At 31.8% G+C, this 15,996-nt stretch overlaps 2 protein-coding genes across 3 annotated transcripts; both read left to right on the top strand.

Annotated features, from left to right (window-relative positions):
* Positions 1 to 411: 411 nt before the first annotated feature.
* Positions 412 to 5,437, top strand: LOC110923493 (prohibitin-1, mitochondrial). 2 transcript variants are annotated; one of them, XM_022167575.2, is made up of 6 exons: positions 412 to 628; positions 1,704 to 1,900; positions 3,728 to 3,844; positions 3,946 to 4,116; positions 4,252 to 4,464; positions 4,873 to 5,437. In XM_022167575.2, the coding sequence occupies exons 2-6, from the start codon at positions 1,712 to 1,714 to the stop codon at positions 5,056 to 5,058; spliced, it is 876 nt and encodes a 291-aa protein (XP_022023267.1). In that variant the 5' UTR covers positions 412 to 628; positions 1,704 to 1,711; the 3' UTR covers positions 5,059 to 5,437. The 2 variants fall into 2 exon arrangements, with proteins under 2 accessions (XP_022023267.1, XP_022023268.1); XM_022167576.2 differs by having other exon boundaries at positions 418 to 628; positions 1,719 to 1,900.
* A 3,829-nt stretch (positions 5,438 to 9,266) lies between these two features.
* On the top strand, positions 9,267 to 14,148 carry LOC110924494 (replication protein A 70 kDa DNA-binding subunit C-like). Its single transcript, XM_035986281.1, has 15 exons — positions 9,267 to 9,419; positions 9,523 to 9,790; positions 9,873 to 9,972; positions 10,079 to 10,206; positions 10,330 to 10,402; positions 10,475 to 10,607; positions 10,698 to 10,718; positions 10,781 to 10,905; positions 10,977 to 11,097; positions 11,298 to 11,378; positions 11,467 to 11,535; positions 11,628 to 11,743; positions 12,350 to 12,404; positions 13,355 to 13,525; positions 14,119 to 14,148. Exons 1-15 carry the CDS (start codon positions 9,267 to 9,269, stop codon positions 14,146 to 14,148), a joined length of 1,644 nt encoding a protein of 547 aa, XP_035842174.1.
* The last annotated feature ends 1,848 nt before the right edge of the window (positions 14,149 to 15,996 follow it).

Raw genomic sequence — 15,996 nt, 5'->3', positions numbered from 1 at the left:
ATCGACCAACCAAACATTCTTTTCTTCATTCCCTTGTAATAGTCCATTTCATTCCACCTCTCATTCCTTCGTACCAAACGATACCATAGTGTCTTGATGGATCATTACCATTCTATTGTCTTGTTTGATTATCATGTTAGAATGAAATGAATCTTTACTTTGTGTTGTTTGGTGGTCAGGCAGGTATGAAGGAGTATAATTGGCGGTGGGTGGTGGTGGCCGGCAATGCCAATGGTCGGTAGCAGTGGTGGCTGGTGATTGTGATGAAGGATGAGAGAGGAAATGGAAAAAAAAAAAAACAAGAAAGTGACTTGACCAACTAAACTCATTTTTCCATTCTCTCGTAATAGTTGACTCTTCTATTCCGTTTCTCATTCTTTTACATACCAAACACCACATAAGCATCTACTAGGAGTTTGAAAGTAACCTAAATAGAAACATTGAAAACCCAATGAAAACAAATCTGAATATGAAAAGTTTGGTGTAGAAAATGAAAACAAAAAAATGGCTTGGATAACACTTTACCCGTGAGTGACATCACCCCAAAACCCTCAACCCCCGTTAAAGCCCTAATTTTCTTCCGATCATTCGCAGCCCCCTTTTTCCACACACTGATTCCTCGGCTAAGGTACGCTTCTCTACATATTTGCTTGATCTCGAAACCCTGATACTCGTTCAGCATCTATGTTATCGCATTTATATTGTTTGTATGAATTAGTTGTTCTGAAATCTGCCTTATCTATTGTTGATCTGTTACCATGTCTTCGGTTTTCGTTAAAAGTTTTGTGTCGTGTGTATTTGATTCGTGATTTTAGCGCATAAGTTACGGATCGCTTTCGAGATTTGTGAATCTTCTTTTTTAAGTGTGAATTTTCTAGAGAACGTGTTGTCTCACAGCTTGTGTTTTGGCGATGATGATGTCATGTTTTACATACCGTTTGGTTACTTTTGTAGGTTAAATCTGTTGCGTTTAAGATTGAGGAATTGTATTTGATGTGTTTTTCTTCTGTTAAATCTAACACTAGTTGTTTTCAACTTATAGAATTTGATGTCAAGTGTAGTATGTTTTGCTAGCTTCTTCAACTTGTGTTGAAGTTGAATGTAACTTGGATTTTGACCTGAGATTTTAGGGGTGTTTAGTGGTTTGGGTTCCTTGGTTTTGATTATTTTTCGGTCAAACCGAAAAGGGAACTAAGTTCAAAATGATAAAAAGCCACACTGAAAATAGAATTTGAATTTGGTTTCGTTTTCGGTGTTAAACTTAAAACTGAATTTTAATAAGATGATTGTTTGTCAGGTCGGTTATGGGCTCATCAGTCCGGTTTGCTCGGTTTTATAATGGGCGGTACAAATAGGAAAAATCTATGTCCCAATATGTATGAATTCGGTTTTCTCGGTTTAACCGAATTTAATTCCTAAAAACTGAAAACGAATAACTGATTTAGTTTGGTTTTAAATGGTTTGTCTCGGTTCCTGAGTTTGTAACCGAGTATTGAACACAACTACCTGAGAATGTGGACGATATCTATTTATTCATTAAGATATAGTAAGCTGTATGTGATTATGTGGTTTACATGATATGAAATGTGTCATTGCTTGACCTCTGGTATCTTTTAACAGATTTATTCAAAATATATGTTGGTTTGCTATATATAATGATGATCACAATATCAACATGCTGAACTGATATGGTGATGTGTCAGGGATTATAATGGCAGGGAAGATGAATCTGAACAACATGAAGGTACCCAAGATGCCTGATGCCCGTGGAGCTTCAGCATTGATAAAGTTTGGAGCCATTCTTGGTATTGGGTTGTATGCAGCTGGTAACAGTTTGTACAATGTTGAGGGAGGGCATCGTGCTATTGTCTTCAATCGTATAGTTGGTGTTAAAGACAAGGTTTATTTAATGTTATTGTGCTTGTTTATACATACATACATACATATGTATTTATGTATGTATGCTAGTTTTACTATCATATTTACAAATCTAAAATGCAAACATCTTTTTTAAGATGATTGGTGTCATCCATGTTTTTTTTTTTTTTTTTGTTTTTTCCCTGCTCTTTTGCTCATATTATATTATAGACCCCCTCATAAGATGAGCAGTGGACTCAATGTTTTAAAAACCGGTTTTTAGATCAAACCGGATTAGGCTAAAAAATGGTTCAACCGGTTGAACCAGGTTCTACCGAGCGGTTCAACCGGATTGACTAGCTAACTCTATAACTTTATAAATTATAACATTAACTCAAAAGTGAATCCAAAAATAATGATTACGTATTAAAAGATGATCCAAAAATAAATCGATAATAAAAAATAATCTAAAAGATAATCAAAATCATTCAATTTTCCAACAAGCTCTTTTAAATGAAAGTGTATGATATGTTTAAGCCATTTGAGTGTTGAATACATCAACTATTTTCGTTTCATACAATATTAAATAAGAACTTTTAGTTACGAATAATCATAATATATAAAAATTACATAAGATAAGTAACATATATGTTGAAAATAAGTATCAACTCAAACTAAAATAACCTTGTGCCGGTACCGGTATTACGTTTCGAACCGGTATACCGGATTTTACCGCCGGTACAAACCTTATGCCGTTTCACTTATTTACCGGGGTGTTTCGTACCGGATTTACATCTGGAAACGGTAATACCGGTATAACCGGCCGGTATTTACCGGTTTTTAAAACATTGAGTGGACTTTAATATGTTATATTATTTTATATGGAACTTAGGCCTCGTTAGTCTGGCTCATCAGTGGCGAAGCTTGAAAATTTTCACCGGGGGGTCGGAAGTCACCGAACCTAAAAATTCTATATAAGTAAAAAAAAATTATAAAACTGGGGGGTCGAAAACGTACATACTTAAAAATTCTACATGAAACGTATATACATAACACTACTAAGCGAAAAGTTCGGGGGGTCGGGTGCCCCTCCCGGCCCCTTGAAAGCTACGCCAATGTGGCTCATAGTGAACCGACAGATTGTCATGTTGCTTATTCATTCAAACATCTTAACATTGTTTCAATGTTTACGCATTTTAATGGTCTGCCCGCCTTTAATGACTCACACCTGTATTTCTTAACAGTTTAGTGCGGCCGTGTTAATTTTTTACAAAATTAAAAAATGTTTTTTCCTTGAAGACACGTCACCTTTCACATCATCAAGTATTCATTATATTCAAATAAGTTGCTTATTTTTTTAATGTTGAGGATTATAATAAAGTTTTGTGCAGTAGCTATTTATGTTTGGTGTTTACGTAACATTGCAAATAGTTATTATCAATGTAAGAAATGCATGGCTTCATATCTTAATGAGACATTGTATTGATTAGCTGTCATTATTAAGATATTAGATTAAATGGAATCGAACATTTATCATTCATCAATATATAGTAAGTAAATACATCATAAGATACACAAGGCTAACAGATTGTAGAAAATAGATTAGATGGTGCGTGTTCATTGCAAGATGATAAAGTTCATCATTTCGGCCTAAATCAAATTCAAGCTAGAAATATCAAGGCTCAATAGGTATAACCTTGATGTTCTGTTGATGGGTTCTTAAAAGGGGAACACGTTTATTTCTGGTGATATTATTTGTATACCATTTGACATTTGTCAGTTTTGTGTACCTTCAGAATGCAATATAGATGCTGATACTTGAATTTTAAAGGCTACTAGTATTGTGCTGAATGAATGCTCATAAATATAGGTCTACCCAGAAGGGACACACATCATGATCCCCTGGTTTGAAAGGCCCGTCATCTATGATGTTCGTGCACGACCCCATCTTGTAGAGAGCACTTCTGGTAGCCGTGATTTGCAAATGGTACCCCTCTCTTACCTCTAATTACCATGTATCCATGACTGAATCAATTTCGTTAACTTTATTATAAATTATACATGTTGTTCATTCACTTTCTGAATCAGGTGAAAATTGGTCTTCGAGTTCTCACTCGACCTGTTGCTGATGAACTACCTACTGTTTATCGAACTCTTGGTGAGAACTATAATGAGAGAGTCCTGCCTTCAATCATTCATGAAACATTGAAAGCTGTGGTTGCGCAGTATAATGCTAGCCAGCTTATTACCCAAAGAGAGGTATTTGTGGTTGTGCAGTTTACGTATTATATTTTTGACAGTTGTGTTTTGGAAGTTTGTTTTTTATATGAAAAACAAAGAATGTTATTTTTAAGTGACAGTATCCAACTATCTATATGAAAACATGCTGTGTAGGCTGTTAGTAGGGAGATAAGGAAAATACTAACGGATAGGGCTGCCAATTTCAACATTGCACTTGATGACGTGTCCATCACAAGTCTTACTTTTGGGAGGGAGTTTACTGCTGCGATTGAAGCAAAGCAAGTTGCTGCACAGGAAGCTGAGCGGGCCAAGTTTGTTGTAGAAAAGGCTGAGCAGGACAAGAGAAGTGCTATCATCAGAGCACAGGTAACGCTTTTGCATGTTTGACTGGTACTTGTAAATCTAACTATACTAGAGGCGGTAAACTGGTTCTGTCACGGGCCAAAGTAATTTTAAAAGTTAATCCAACTAACGACTTTTGACTTTTAAATAATCGGTTCAAACTGTCATACCACATTACCACCACAAGGAACCACCAAACCGCTAAAACCGACAGGTTTAGCTGACCCACAACCTGTCCGAATTGGTTTGTCGTTTCTCAGAATCGTATCGTTCTTTGAAAACTAAAACCAGCCAGACCAGACCAGACCGGACACTAACACACCCCTATTTTATAGAACTAGTAAAGTGAAAAGCTGGGCTGGTGTCGACAAAGTTTAGCTATTTGCTTATTATTATTATTATATAACTAACACAACACGGGGTAAATGACAGGGAGAAGCAAAGAGTGCGCAACTGATTGGGCAAGCAATTGCCAACAATCCGGCATTTATAACGCTGAGGAAAATTGAAGCGGCTCGAGAAATCGCAGCCACGATGGCCAATTCGTCAAACAAAGTCATGTTGAATGCTGATAATCTGCTGCTCAACCTTCAGGAAATGAGCCTGGAAAAGAAGTAAAACACAACATTTCTAAAAACCTCCTATTTGAGACTACTAAGATGAAGATTTTGTTTCTTTTATTGTTTAAAATGATGGATGACCCTTGACTGTCGAATAATATGGTGAATGTTCGAATGTCATGGCAAACACGTGGTGGCTTTGTTATGGTGATCTGACCTTAGTACTTACTTTGTTCATGTAAAACCATTAGACGTTCCTTCCTTTGCCCTTTACCAGATGCTCCCAGAAGCTGTTCGAGAACGTCTCTCTACTCCACATCTGATGCCATCTCCTTTCTGTGTTTGTGAGACTAATATGTTGCTTAGTTATTTATGTTTTCGTAATTAGACTGCATCATCTGTTGCGTGATATGTGATTGTTTAGTCATCCCCGTCTCTGTGTTTAGTTATTCGAAACGTATCTTACACGTATATAAGTATAATTCTTTTTCTTTTACCATATCTGTCTATACTATATAATAAAAGAAATCGTTAAAGGTACACTTGTCATTAGAGATGGGCATAATATCCGGTTTCAAACCCGACCCGGTAGAACCTACCTGGAACCGGTTCTAGTTCCTACTTGATGTTTAGAAGAACTGATTCCGGGTTCAAAAAACCCGTAGGTTCGTACCAGGTTCCACAATTTGTAAAAAAAAATAGGGTCCTACCCGGAATCGTTTTCGCTATAAACACAAAGAACCGACAGGATCTAAATGAAACCAAATTACATTAAAAGTTAAACCCAAACATCACAACAACAAAGAACCGGCAGGATCTACATGAAACCAAGTACATCACAAGTCCACAACCATAAACATCACAAGTCCACAACCAAACATTAAACCCAAACATTATACCTAAACACAACCAAACTAACATCACATAAACACACTAAACCTTCGAAGAGCCGGTTCCGGATGATTCGCCGCCTTCACTTTTCTTCGCCGCAGCCTTTGTCACCGGACAATAACAGTCGGTGTGTTTTTTGAGGGTCGAGTTCACTGTAGCCTTCATGAACTTCCCACAACCTTTGCATCGTGCCATTTCATGGCTATCAGACATCAGGCACAGATCAAAGTGCTTCCAAACTTGGGGGTTTCTTTTGGTTTCTAAAACCATTACCATTTCGTCGTTGCATGCCATAACCGATTTTAGTTGTAACTTGTAGGGTGAAACTGATTTGAAAGGGATTAAGTTTTGGTTGAAGGTGATGTTCTTATATATAATAGAAACCGGTTTCAAAATTTTAATGGCAATTAATCGATTCCAACGGATATAAAGCCGTTAGGAATCGATTCCGGCAAGCTTTTTGCAGCTTTTCTGGGAAGATACCCGGAGGAACCGGTTACAAAATACCTGAATCGGTTATGAACATTCCGGTAATTGTGGTTTGAAACCGGGTACTAACCGGACTCGAGTACTAGAAGAATCGAGTCCAGTCAAACTCAGTCAAGAATCAAGTACGGGTTGGAACCGGTTCCGGGTATACTAAAAACCCGATTTTCCCATCTCTACTTGTCATCATATTAGGCTATCTAACTTTAATTTTAGATAATCTCATACTAAACTATAGATAATTGTTTTTTATCTCATCCTTAATTATTGATAATTATTATTTAGTTTAATCTCTTATATATAACTCCCATACTAAATTATAGATAATTGTTATTTAGTTTAAATTTAAAATTTATTTTTTTCATTATTAAAAAAATTATATCGATTTTATTACATAATTTATAAATCGAATTGTATATAAATTGCAAATAATAATTTGATATATAAAATTAGATTTATTCAAACCGTGTAATAGACAGGTTTTTAAAAATATAACTTTGTATTAATATATTATTTATTTTTTTCATTATTAAAAAAATTATATCGATTTTATTACATAATTTATAAATCAAATTGTATGTAACTTGCAAATGATAATTTGATATAAAATTACAAACTGTGTAATACACAGAGGTTTTAAGATATAACTTTGTATTGATATATTATTTACTAGTATTAGGCCCCTGCGTTGCAGTGGTCGTAATAAAAGCTTTGTTAAGTAGTAGCAATGCTATACCATTGTCAGTGATCACCAACACCGAAAAATCTCGTAAAAACAAAGTAAATAAAAACGGGAAAAAAATAATGCCGAGCAAAAAGCAGACGTAAAATCTTTGAATCACGCACGCTTGTTGCTGAGAAATTAAACCGAAACGTAAAACATAGAAAAAAATAACTAAGTCCATCCAGGACCCGCGTGTTGGACGAACTTGTCAAACGCAGAAAAATAAATGTGAAGCGATGGACCAGTCAAACGGAAAAAAATATACGAAAAAATGTTGAACCACACACGCACGTTGCGGTGCGTTAACTCACAAAATTTAGAATGAAACGGAAAACTTGGAAAAGATGAAAAGTATTGTGGACAAAAATTGAAAATAAAAAAGAGTTGAGATTAAATTACAAAAGATGAAAAACTTTGGGTTAAAAGTAAAAAAACAAAGGGTCTAAATTGCAAAATTGAAGTTATTTATTAATTTTAGATAAAGATAATGATAAAAATAAAAATAAGTGATATCTATATATTGGTTATTAATTAATATTAATATTAAAAGAAATTTATTAAACAAATATAAATAAAATTTATGAGGTTGAATGAGAGAATGCCATGTGTCATTATTTGGAGTTTTTTATTAATTAAAATAGATTTTTATTTTTATTATTAAAAAATATATTGATTTTATTACATAATATATAAATAAAATGGTATATAACTTTTAAAATAATTTGATATATAAGATTAGATTTATTGAAACCGTGTAATACATGAGGATTTTTAAAGATATTTTTTTATTATTTAGAATACAAAATTACATTTTTTTCAACCTGTGTAACACACGTGATTTTTAAGATATAAGTTTTCTATTATTTGGTATATAAAATTACATTTATTCAATCCATACAATACACGAGGTTTTAAAGATATAATTTATTATCATTCAATATTTAAAGTTACATTTATTCAACTTATATGAGGTTTTTAAAAATATGTTGTTTTATTATTTAATATCTATATATATAATATATGAATAAAGTCTGGGACACGTGTCCCTTTATGATGCAACCATTTGTGATTTTTGGCGGGAAAAGTGTGGGATGTCTATGTTTCACGCACGGGATCCAGATTTGTTTGCCCATGGCATTTATTTCGACCCGGGTATATAAGTTACCTAAATTCCGTAAATTATTCAATCTCCCAATTACAAACCCTAAATCGTTTCATCTTCTTCCCAGCCCTGCTCTTCTCAGTCGAAGATTAATGTTCGGATTCAGCATCGGAAGTTAAAGGATAGTTTAAGAAGTTACAGATACGCAATTTGCAATCATTTACTATCAATCTTTTTTAAAATTTATAATTACTATGTGGTTTACTTGGTATTATCAATGAAATTTTTTATAATCCAACGAATCTGTCTGTTTTTATGTTAATAACAATTGCAAAAGAGTAATTATGTCGTTTCATCTCTGTTATTATTTCGTTAATTCTGTTTAATTTGTATTTGTTTTCAATTTTCTTCATCTGATTTTTGTTCATGGATGCACGTATATTTGTAAATCAATGATTCGTCTGTCTTTACTTAGATTACTAACATTGTTTGTCTTTACATTTCATCCTCAGATTTTGCCTCATGTATCCGTAATTGGTTTTGGCTTAAATGATCAAATGTCATAGTGTACAGGTGACGTTTTTCAAACTCTCTCTAGATAGAATTTTGTTTTACCTATGATATGAGTAAATTGTACTATTAAAATTTCTTTATGTGCAACATCCTAAAAAATGTATACATTGTTTATAAAAAACGGATTCTTTAGGTAAGTCTAAATATGTTTTTTTTTTAAATTTATTAGTTTTAATAGCAAAACAATAGTAACAGATTAGGAAATTAAAACCCTTACCGAAATTACTATCTCTTAAATTTATATTTTTGCAAATGATTTATAACTTCCAAAAATATGTTCCAGTTATTCCATAATTTTCTCATTTTTTATTGTATAAATAAGACCAGAAGTTAAAGACTTTCACTCCACGTTCAAATTGTTTTTCTTTCTCGTGCTGTGGTTTTCGAAATCTGAGGTTAAACCATTTTCCCTGTTTTGAATTATTTTCTTCATTCTTATATAGATCAGAATGAGAATCAATTACTAAAACTATCTTTCTGTACCAGTGAAATGGAGAACAATCAGATTACTATGTTCAGGTCACTTAATGCTCATTCCACCAACTATACCATCAAAGCTAAGATCATATCTATGTGGGATAAAAAAATGAATGGTTATGATAACCAGATCTATCGTGTTGACATGTTGTTAATGGATGAAGAGGTAACATTTTTTAAAGTTTTTATATAATTATTAATATCCTTTTTTTATCAATAGTTATACGTGTTCATGTTATAGAATTCGTTATCTATAATTTATATTTCAGGGTGCCTTCATTCAATGTAGCTGTTTACATAAGCTTTTCAAACGGTTCCTTAAGTTTTTGGTAGTTGATGACTGTTTATTGATTCATAAACCATCTCTAGCCAAAGATACAACCAAGATTAAGGTTACCGGAAAAGATCAGAAGCTATCTTTTTATGCTTTCACGTCTGTTCTGAAAACTGATAACTGGTCTGGTCCTCGGTACTTATTTAAATTCACTGATTTTAAATCTGTGTTGAGTAAAAAAATTGAAGTGAATACACCAATAGGTAACTACTTTAAAATTTTTATTTTTTTTATTTTTAATTTTGATCAGTTGTTTATATTTTATCATACTATTTTAATATACAGATTTCATCGGTTATTTGGTTGTCTCATATCCTATTGAAGATGCAAATAGGAAGGATGGATCTAAAACAAAACGAATGAGCATTACCTTAAAGGATCTCGAGTAATAATGCTATAAACAACAAGTCAATATATATGTTTTTAAGTCACTATATGTATTAATATATTCTTTTGCTATTAAATAATTCAGTGACTTTGTAAATTTGCAGTGATCAGAAGATTAGTGTAACGTTGTGGGAAAATTATGCAATCACTTTGTCAAACTACATGAATGACAAAAACCGACCTGCTCATGTGGTTATACTTGTCCATTTTGGAACAGTTAACATATATCAAGGTATTAACTATATTTTATGACATGGTATTCTAACAATGTCTTTTAATTATCTATATTAGTTTTTACAATGCTCAAACGATTATTTTTTACGTGTCATTGGAAATAAATGTGTGTTATAATCAGGTAAAGTTGGCCTGACTAACATGTTTGAAGCAAGTCGTGTCTTCATAAATGAGATCAAAGAATTCAAAGACAGGTATATCATTAATAACTTATTATTCGTTTTAAAACTATTTCAATTTTTTATTAATATATTATACTTTAATAGGTATCTTGAGAAGGAGTTATCTAAACCATCTTCAAGTAAACAGTCATGCTCACAAGTGATATTGAATACAGAAGATGAGTTTCTAAATGCTGAAGATTTTGTTTTAACCTGTTTTATTGCTTCAATTGATGTGGTATGTACATCAAAAATATATATGCTTAACGTATCTTATATGTCCTTTTTACATATTTATCTCTAACTATAATCTTTATCTACTTAATAGGAGAAAAAGGTTACATTGTTGGTACTGTTATAGCTATTTCAAATGATAAGCCTTGGTATTATTTATCATGCAATGTTTGTAAGAAGCAAATTGAAGAGAAATCTGAGTTGGTTGAAAGAGATGATGGCAGCTTTGACGTGTTGGATGACAAGTCGTTTGAGTGTATAAACCCAGATTGTGATGCTGTTGACATTGTTCCTGTTCATCGGTATCTATACATTTTTACAATTACTTTCAAATGTCGTTTTTAACAATTATTAACATTTTATCGTATAATAGATACAAGATACCTCTGAGGGTTCAGGATTCCACTGGAACCATTTCCTGTACTTTGTTTGATTATGAAGCTATTAAGCTTTTGAAAAAAACCTCGAAAGAACTGCTAGATATCTACTCGAAGGTACAAATATTTATCATTCTGATAAAGGTTATTCATGTTTTATTAAACAATCTATATATATGTTACTACTTCTTTCCCATTATACGGTTGACACTTCCACCGAAGGATCGTTTCAATCACTTCCATCTGAGTTTGATGTGTTTTTGAACAAAAAGTTTGCATTCCAAATCAAAATTTCCAATTTTAACATTACCAACCAGGTTGAAAACTATGGAATTTCAATGTTATCTTCCGATGAGGATCTACTTTCTGCTCTGGAGAAAAAATGGAAAGTTAATGAGGTTATTTTCTTCCAAGCATAATAATATTTCAGTTATTAATAACTAGATTTCTTTATTCATAAATTGAAACTGTTCTGAATTTTTGTAGTCTGACGTGTCTGAGTCAAATGTTCAATGTTTGTCCGATTCAGTTGGTAATGTCAAAGGTTTAGGGAAGGTATTTTACTTGTGTTGTTCTACACATTTTTTAACTGTACAATGATTATAATCTTATCAAACTGAGGCATTTTTTGGTTGACAAATTTTCAGGAATCTCAATCTGTGATGGGTGACAGCGTTACGCCAGATCCTATAGATGGTAGTGATCAAGATCCGACGAAGTTCGAAAACATTAAACGTAACCTGGAACATGGTTGTAAAACAAGGTTTCCAAGGCCGAGTACTCCCCGAGTAGTCGCTACAAGGTAGGCTGCCGAGGCGACTTTCTCTAACTCCGCCTAATTACTCGGAATCGATCAAACGCGGTCAAACTCGGCCAAAATCGGATCTAGTAGGTCAATTCGGGCCGAGTTTGACTTAAAAAATAATAAAACATAATTTATATGACAATCATATTAAATAATTAAATAATGAATATCATTTTCACGTATTTTGTTATAAATATTAGTAAATATATGTTATTAGACGTATATTTAATTTCCGAAAACTAATTTCTTTATAATTTAACATGTCCGAGTACTCCCCGAGTACTCTCCGCCTATGCCGAGTACTCTCAACTCCCCGGTCTACCGACTAGGGAGCGCATAGCGACTTTTACAACCATGACCTGGAAGATGTTTATGATGTTGATGCTGTTGATAGCTCTTCTACTAAACGTCGTAACAGTCCTGGGAATGTTGAAATAAACAATGCTGTCAGCTTGGACCTCATCACCCCAAAAATTGAGAAATAAAGATTTTGAAGTATGGTCTACAAATGGTGTTGCATGATTTGCATTTTTAGTATTTTTAATTATTATGCTTTTTATGAAGACAAACTTATTACTTTGACGGTTATTATTGCTTGATAATTGATATTGTTTTTTTGGTGAGTGTTTATGACATTGTCATTTCCTTTGGTATATTTTGTGTTTATGATAAAAAAGAGGTTAAAAGATCTTTGATATAAATTTCTTACATGGTGCATAATGTGAATTTACCGATAAGGACAAATATATATATTAGTTTTGAATAAGATTTCATACAAAAATTGAAAATATTTATTGTGTATTTTAAGATTATATAGTAATGATTACCCAAAATAATGGTTTCTTTTTTTTTTTGGTTCTAATCAATAAATGTATAATAAAATTAAGATTTTATTCTTATTTATTGTATTCACCCAAACCCTAATACGCTAACCAAGATACTTACTGTTACTTTCATAGATTTGTAAATGATTTATAACTTATAACAATAAACTAAAAATATATCACTATATCGTTAATTTATGTATAATATTTAAATGTGTTAATAATTACCCATATACTATTATCTTTTTTAATTATACATTTTAAATCTTAATGATTAGATATATACATACCTATCATTTAAATAAAATAACAAATAAAAATTCTATATATTAAAACAATATGTGATCAATTCCATAATTGAAATTTAGAAGGTATCTTACGTATGGAAAATTCCCATTTTGACATTATCAATTCCTATTTTGAAATTCTTTACTCTTATATATAGCATAATCAAATTATTGTTTTTGTAACTAGTTTTAACACAATGGTTGAGCTTCCTTTTCATTTGATACTTTTCCAGATTTTAATAAGGATCGATACGAAATCAATACATCGATTCAAGTTGGTCTCTAAACAATGGCGTGATGGTTTATCATCACGTGAATTTGCTTTTAAACGTGGTTGTTATGTTGAAGATTATCTTGTAATGTTTATTGAGTTATATTATTTACAATACCAACAATGACTTATTTTACCAACTTTCATTATTCAATAAACTCACATGTTTGAAATCTATTTTTTTTAGGAAATGCTCCAAGACCAAGGTTTGTTCATTTCTTCGTCTGTTTTGATGGAGTTGTGGCCGCGTGAACTCATTGAACTTTATGGACTTCATGATCAACATGCAAGTGAAGAAAATGTAAACGTTATAGAGGAGATGGTGGTTATTGAAAATGGTGAACGTACTATTTATCAAGTATATGATGACAATTAGCAATTTTCCATTGTTAAAATAATATGTTTTTGGGTTAATGGAAAACCTTATTATGGTTCTTACTATTAGATATTTCGGTTTTATTCAACTTATGGACATTTCTTAAAATATTTTATCAAATATATTGCTTAATTGTAGAATTATAAAATCTAATCTTTTTAGAGTAACAAATAACTTTCATTATAAACTTACGCAATCATAATTAGTATCAATTAATTATGTACTTATATTTTGTGCTACAATTTAGCAACAATTTGCCTAATTTGTCTATCGACTTTCTATAAATGATCGAAGAAGTGTGTATAACTTTTTGTCATCAATCATTTTCTTTATTCAATGTTTTAGTGGCATTTTTCTGCTCACTTTAGTTTTGTGTTTTTTGCTTTTCATTCCTTCTAACAAGTAAGTTTGCATCCATTTACCGTTTCATTGTTTAAAATAATTTACTTTGAAACTCAATCCTTCTGCTTAGTATTATCCATCAGGTATGTTTACCACTCTTATTATCTTATTTGCTAAACAAATTGACAATGGTTTATTACATGTTATTTTTTTAAATTCAATGTTTTCGTTAGTTTGATGCAACACAGAAACAGGATGATTAACATTCATTTATATACTTATAGATTGTTCTACTAACCGATAATAGTTTAGCTTTACATCTACATGTTACATAATCATGTAGCAAAAAAACTAACAGCATTGTCTTCATAACCAATTATATGGTTACCACAAAAAACCCTTATCATTAACAATCCATAAGCCAACAAAATATAACACTACTACCATCCTTTCACATATTACTATTTTCGATCCACACTTTTTAACTCGAGCACCTGTGTAGACGTAACAAAGTTGAAGTGTAGAATGTCACCATTCTTCAAACTGTTTGCAGACATAAATTTATCCCACTTCACCATTTTGTAACGCGGTTTGCCACCATTTTGTTCTGTTTCCACTTCATTAGACATGATTTTTCCTTCCAAAGTCTGAATCTTCAATTCATGAAGTTCTTCTGTAAGACCTGATCTCCTTGCAACCTCAACAGGAAGTCGCTACATAAAATATGTTACATGTTATTAATATAATTTACCTTATTAACTACTTACATTATCTTATACATTATATTTTAAATTTTCATACCAATCTGTTTTCTCCTTTTCGAGTAAACTCATAATTTTCAGTATCAACTTCAGCCTTTGATCGATTTCCACTACCAAGCTTCCTTTTCTTTTCTTTTCTAATTTTTGATACCTTCTCATTGTAGTTTATACTCTGTCAATTTAAATATTTTTATTAATGAAATTCATTAAATTATTGTGAAAGATGTTATTCATTAATAACTGATAAGTGTTATAATACATGTGATTAAAATAAAGTTTACCTCTCTTTTGATTGATGATCGGCGATAGTTTGGAACTTTTGGTGTCACCACTTCTGGAGTTTTGTCAACCTCCTTTCCTTTTTTTGATGTTGATTCAATCACCTTTACAAAAAAAAAATGTCTTTTTTGTAAATCTTTTAAATATATAATGTTAGGGATCAAAAGTATATATATTTAATTTACACTAACCATATGTAAAGCTGTGATAATGTATACTAAATGTTTATTACCTCATCTTTGACGTTAACCTCAGAGGTAGAAGCATTAATTTTAGGTGATGTAAATTGGTCACAATCTAGAATGTCTTGTGTCCTATTCAACATCTGCTAATTTTCAATTCCAAAGATGTTATCCTCATATTTAATGAATGTTCAATTTCATTTCTATACCAAACTAATGCAACAGTAGTATATAATTTCATTAATCAATATTTTATCATATACTTGATGTAAATTATAATCCAGTACCTCATTCATCACTAAATCTCCACTTGTATCCCTTTCACTTTCAGATTCACTAAACTTCTGCTGGACAAAAAAAAAATTAAAATATAAGCAATCTGAATTATGTGATATATGTTGTGTGTAAGAAAAAAAATACTTACATAGCAAACACTTTCTTGGAATGTTCTTTTAGATATTATTTCACAAAAATCATTATCTTCTGATTTTTCGTGAAAACCCAATTCAACTTCAATTCCATTCCTGAATACCCTCAATTGAAACACAAAATTATCAATCTTTTCAAAGATCATTGTGTCACCCTCCATAATTTCCAACCTCTCACACAGTTTCGACCATCCGTCCGTAAAAGCATAGGTAACATGAATCTTGGATGCCATCACATCCCAGTACTTACCAGCTGCATATAGTTGGTAAATGCCGTTTACCTCGTGATTTTTGAAAAATATGGTAACAAACTCACTTGGAATTACCTGCAAGTTATTAAAGTAAGTATATAAATATTACTATTAACATAGCTATTTCAAATCAATTATTTATAGAGTTTGAATAACTATTAATTATTAAATAGTATGCTTACCGTAAGACCCAACTTTGCGAAGTTGTTC

The sequence above is a fragment of the Helianthus annuus genome, chromosome 17, assembly GCF_002127325.2.
Source record: "Helianthus annuus cultivar XRQ/B chromosome 17, HanXRQr2.0-SUNRISE, whole genome shotgun sequence".
Taxonomy (NCBI): Eukaryota; Viridiplantae; Streptophyta; class Magnoliopsida; order Asterales; family Asteraceae; genus Helianthus; species Helianthus annuus.
Note: the sequence above shows the minus strand (reverse complement) of the source record. Positions and strands in the feature narration are given on the sequence as shown.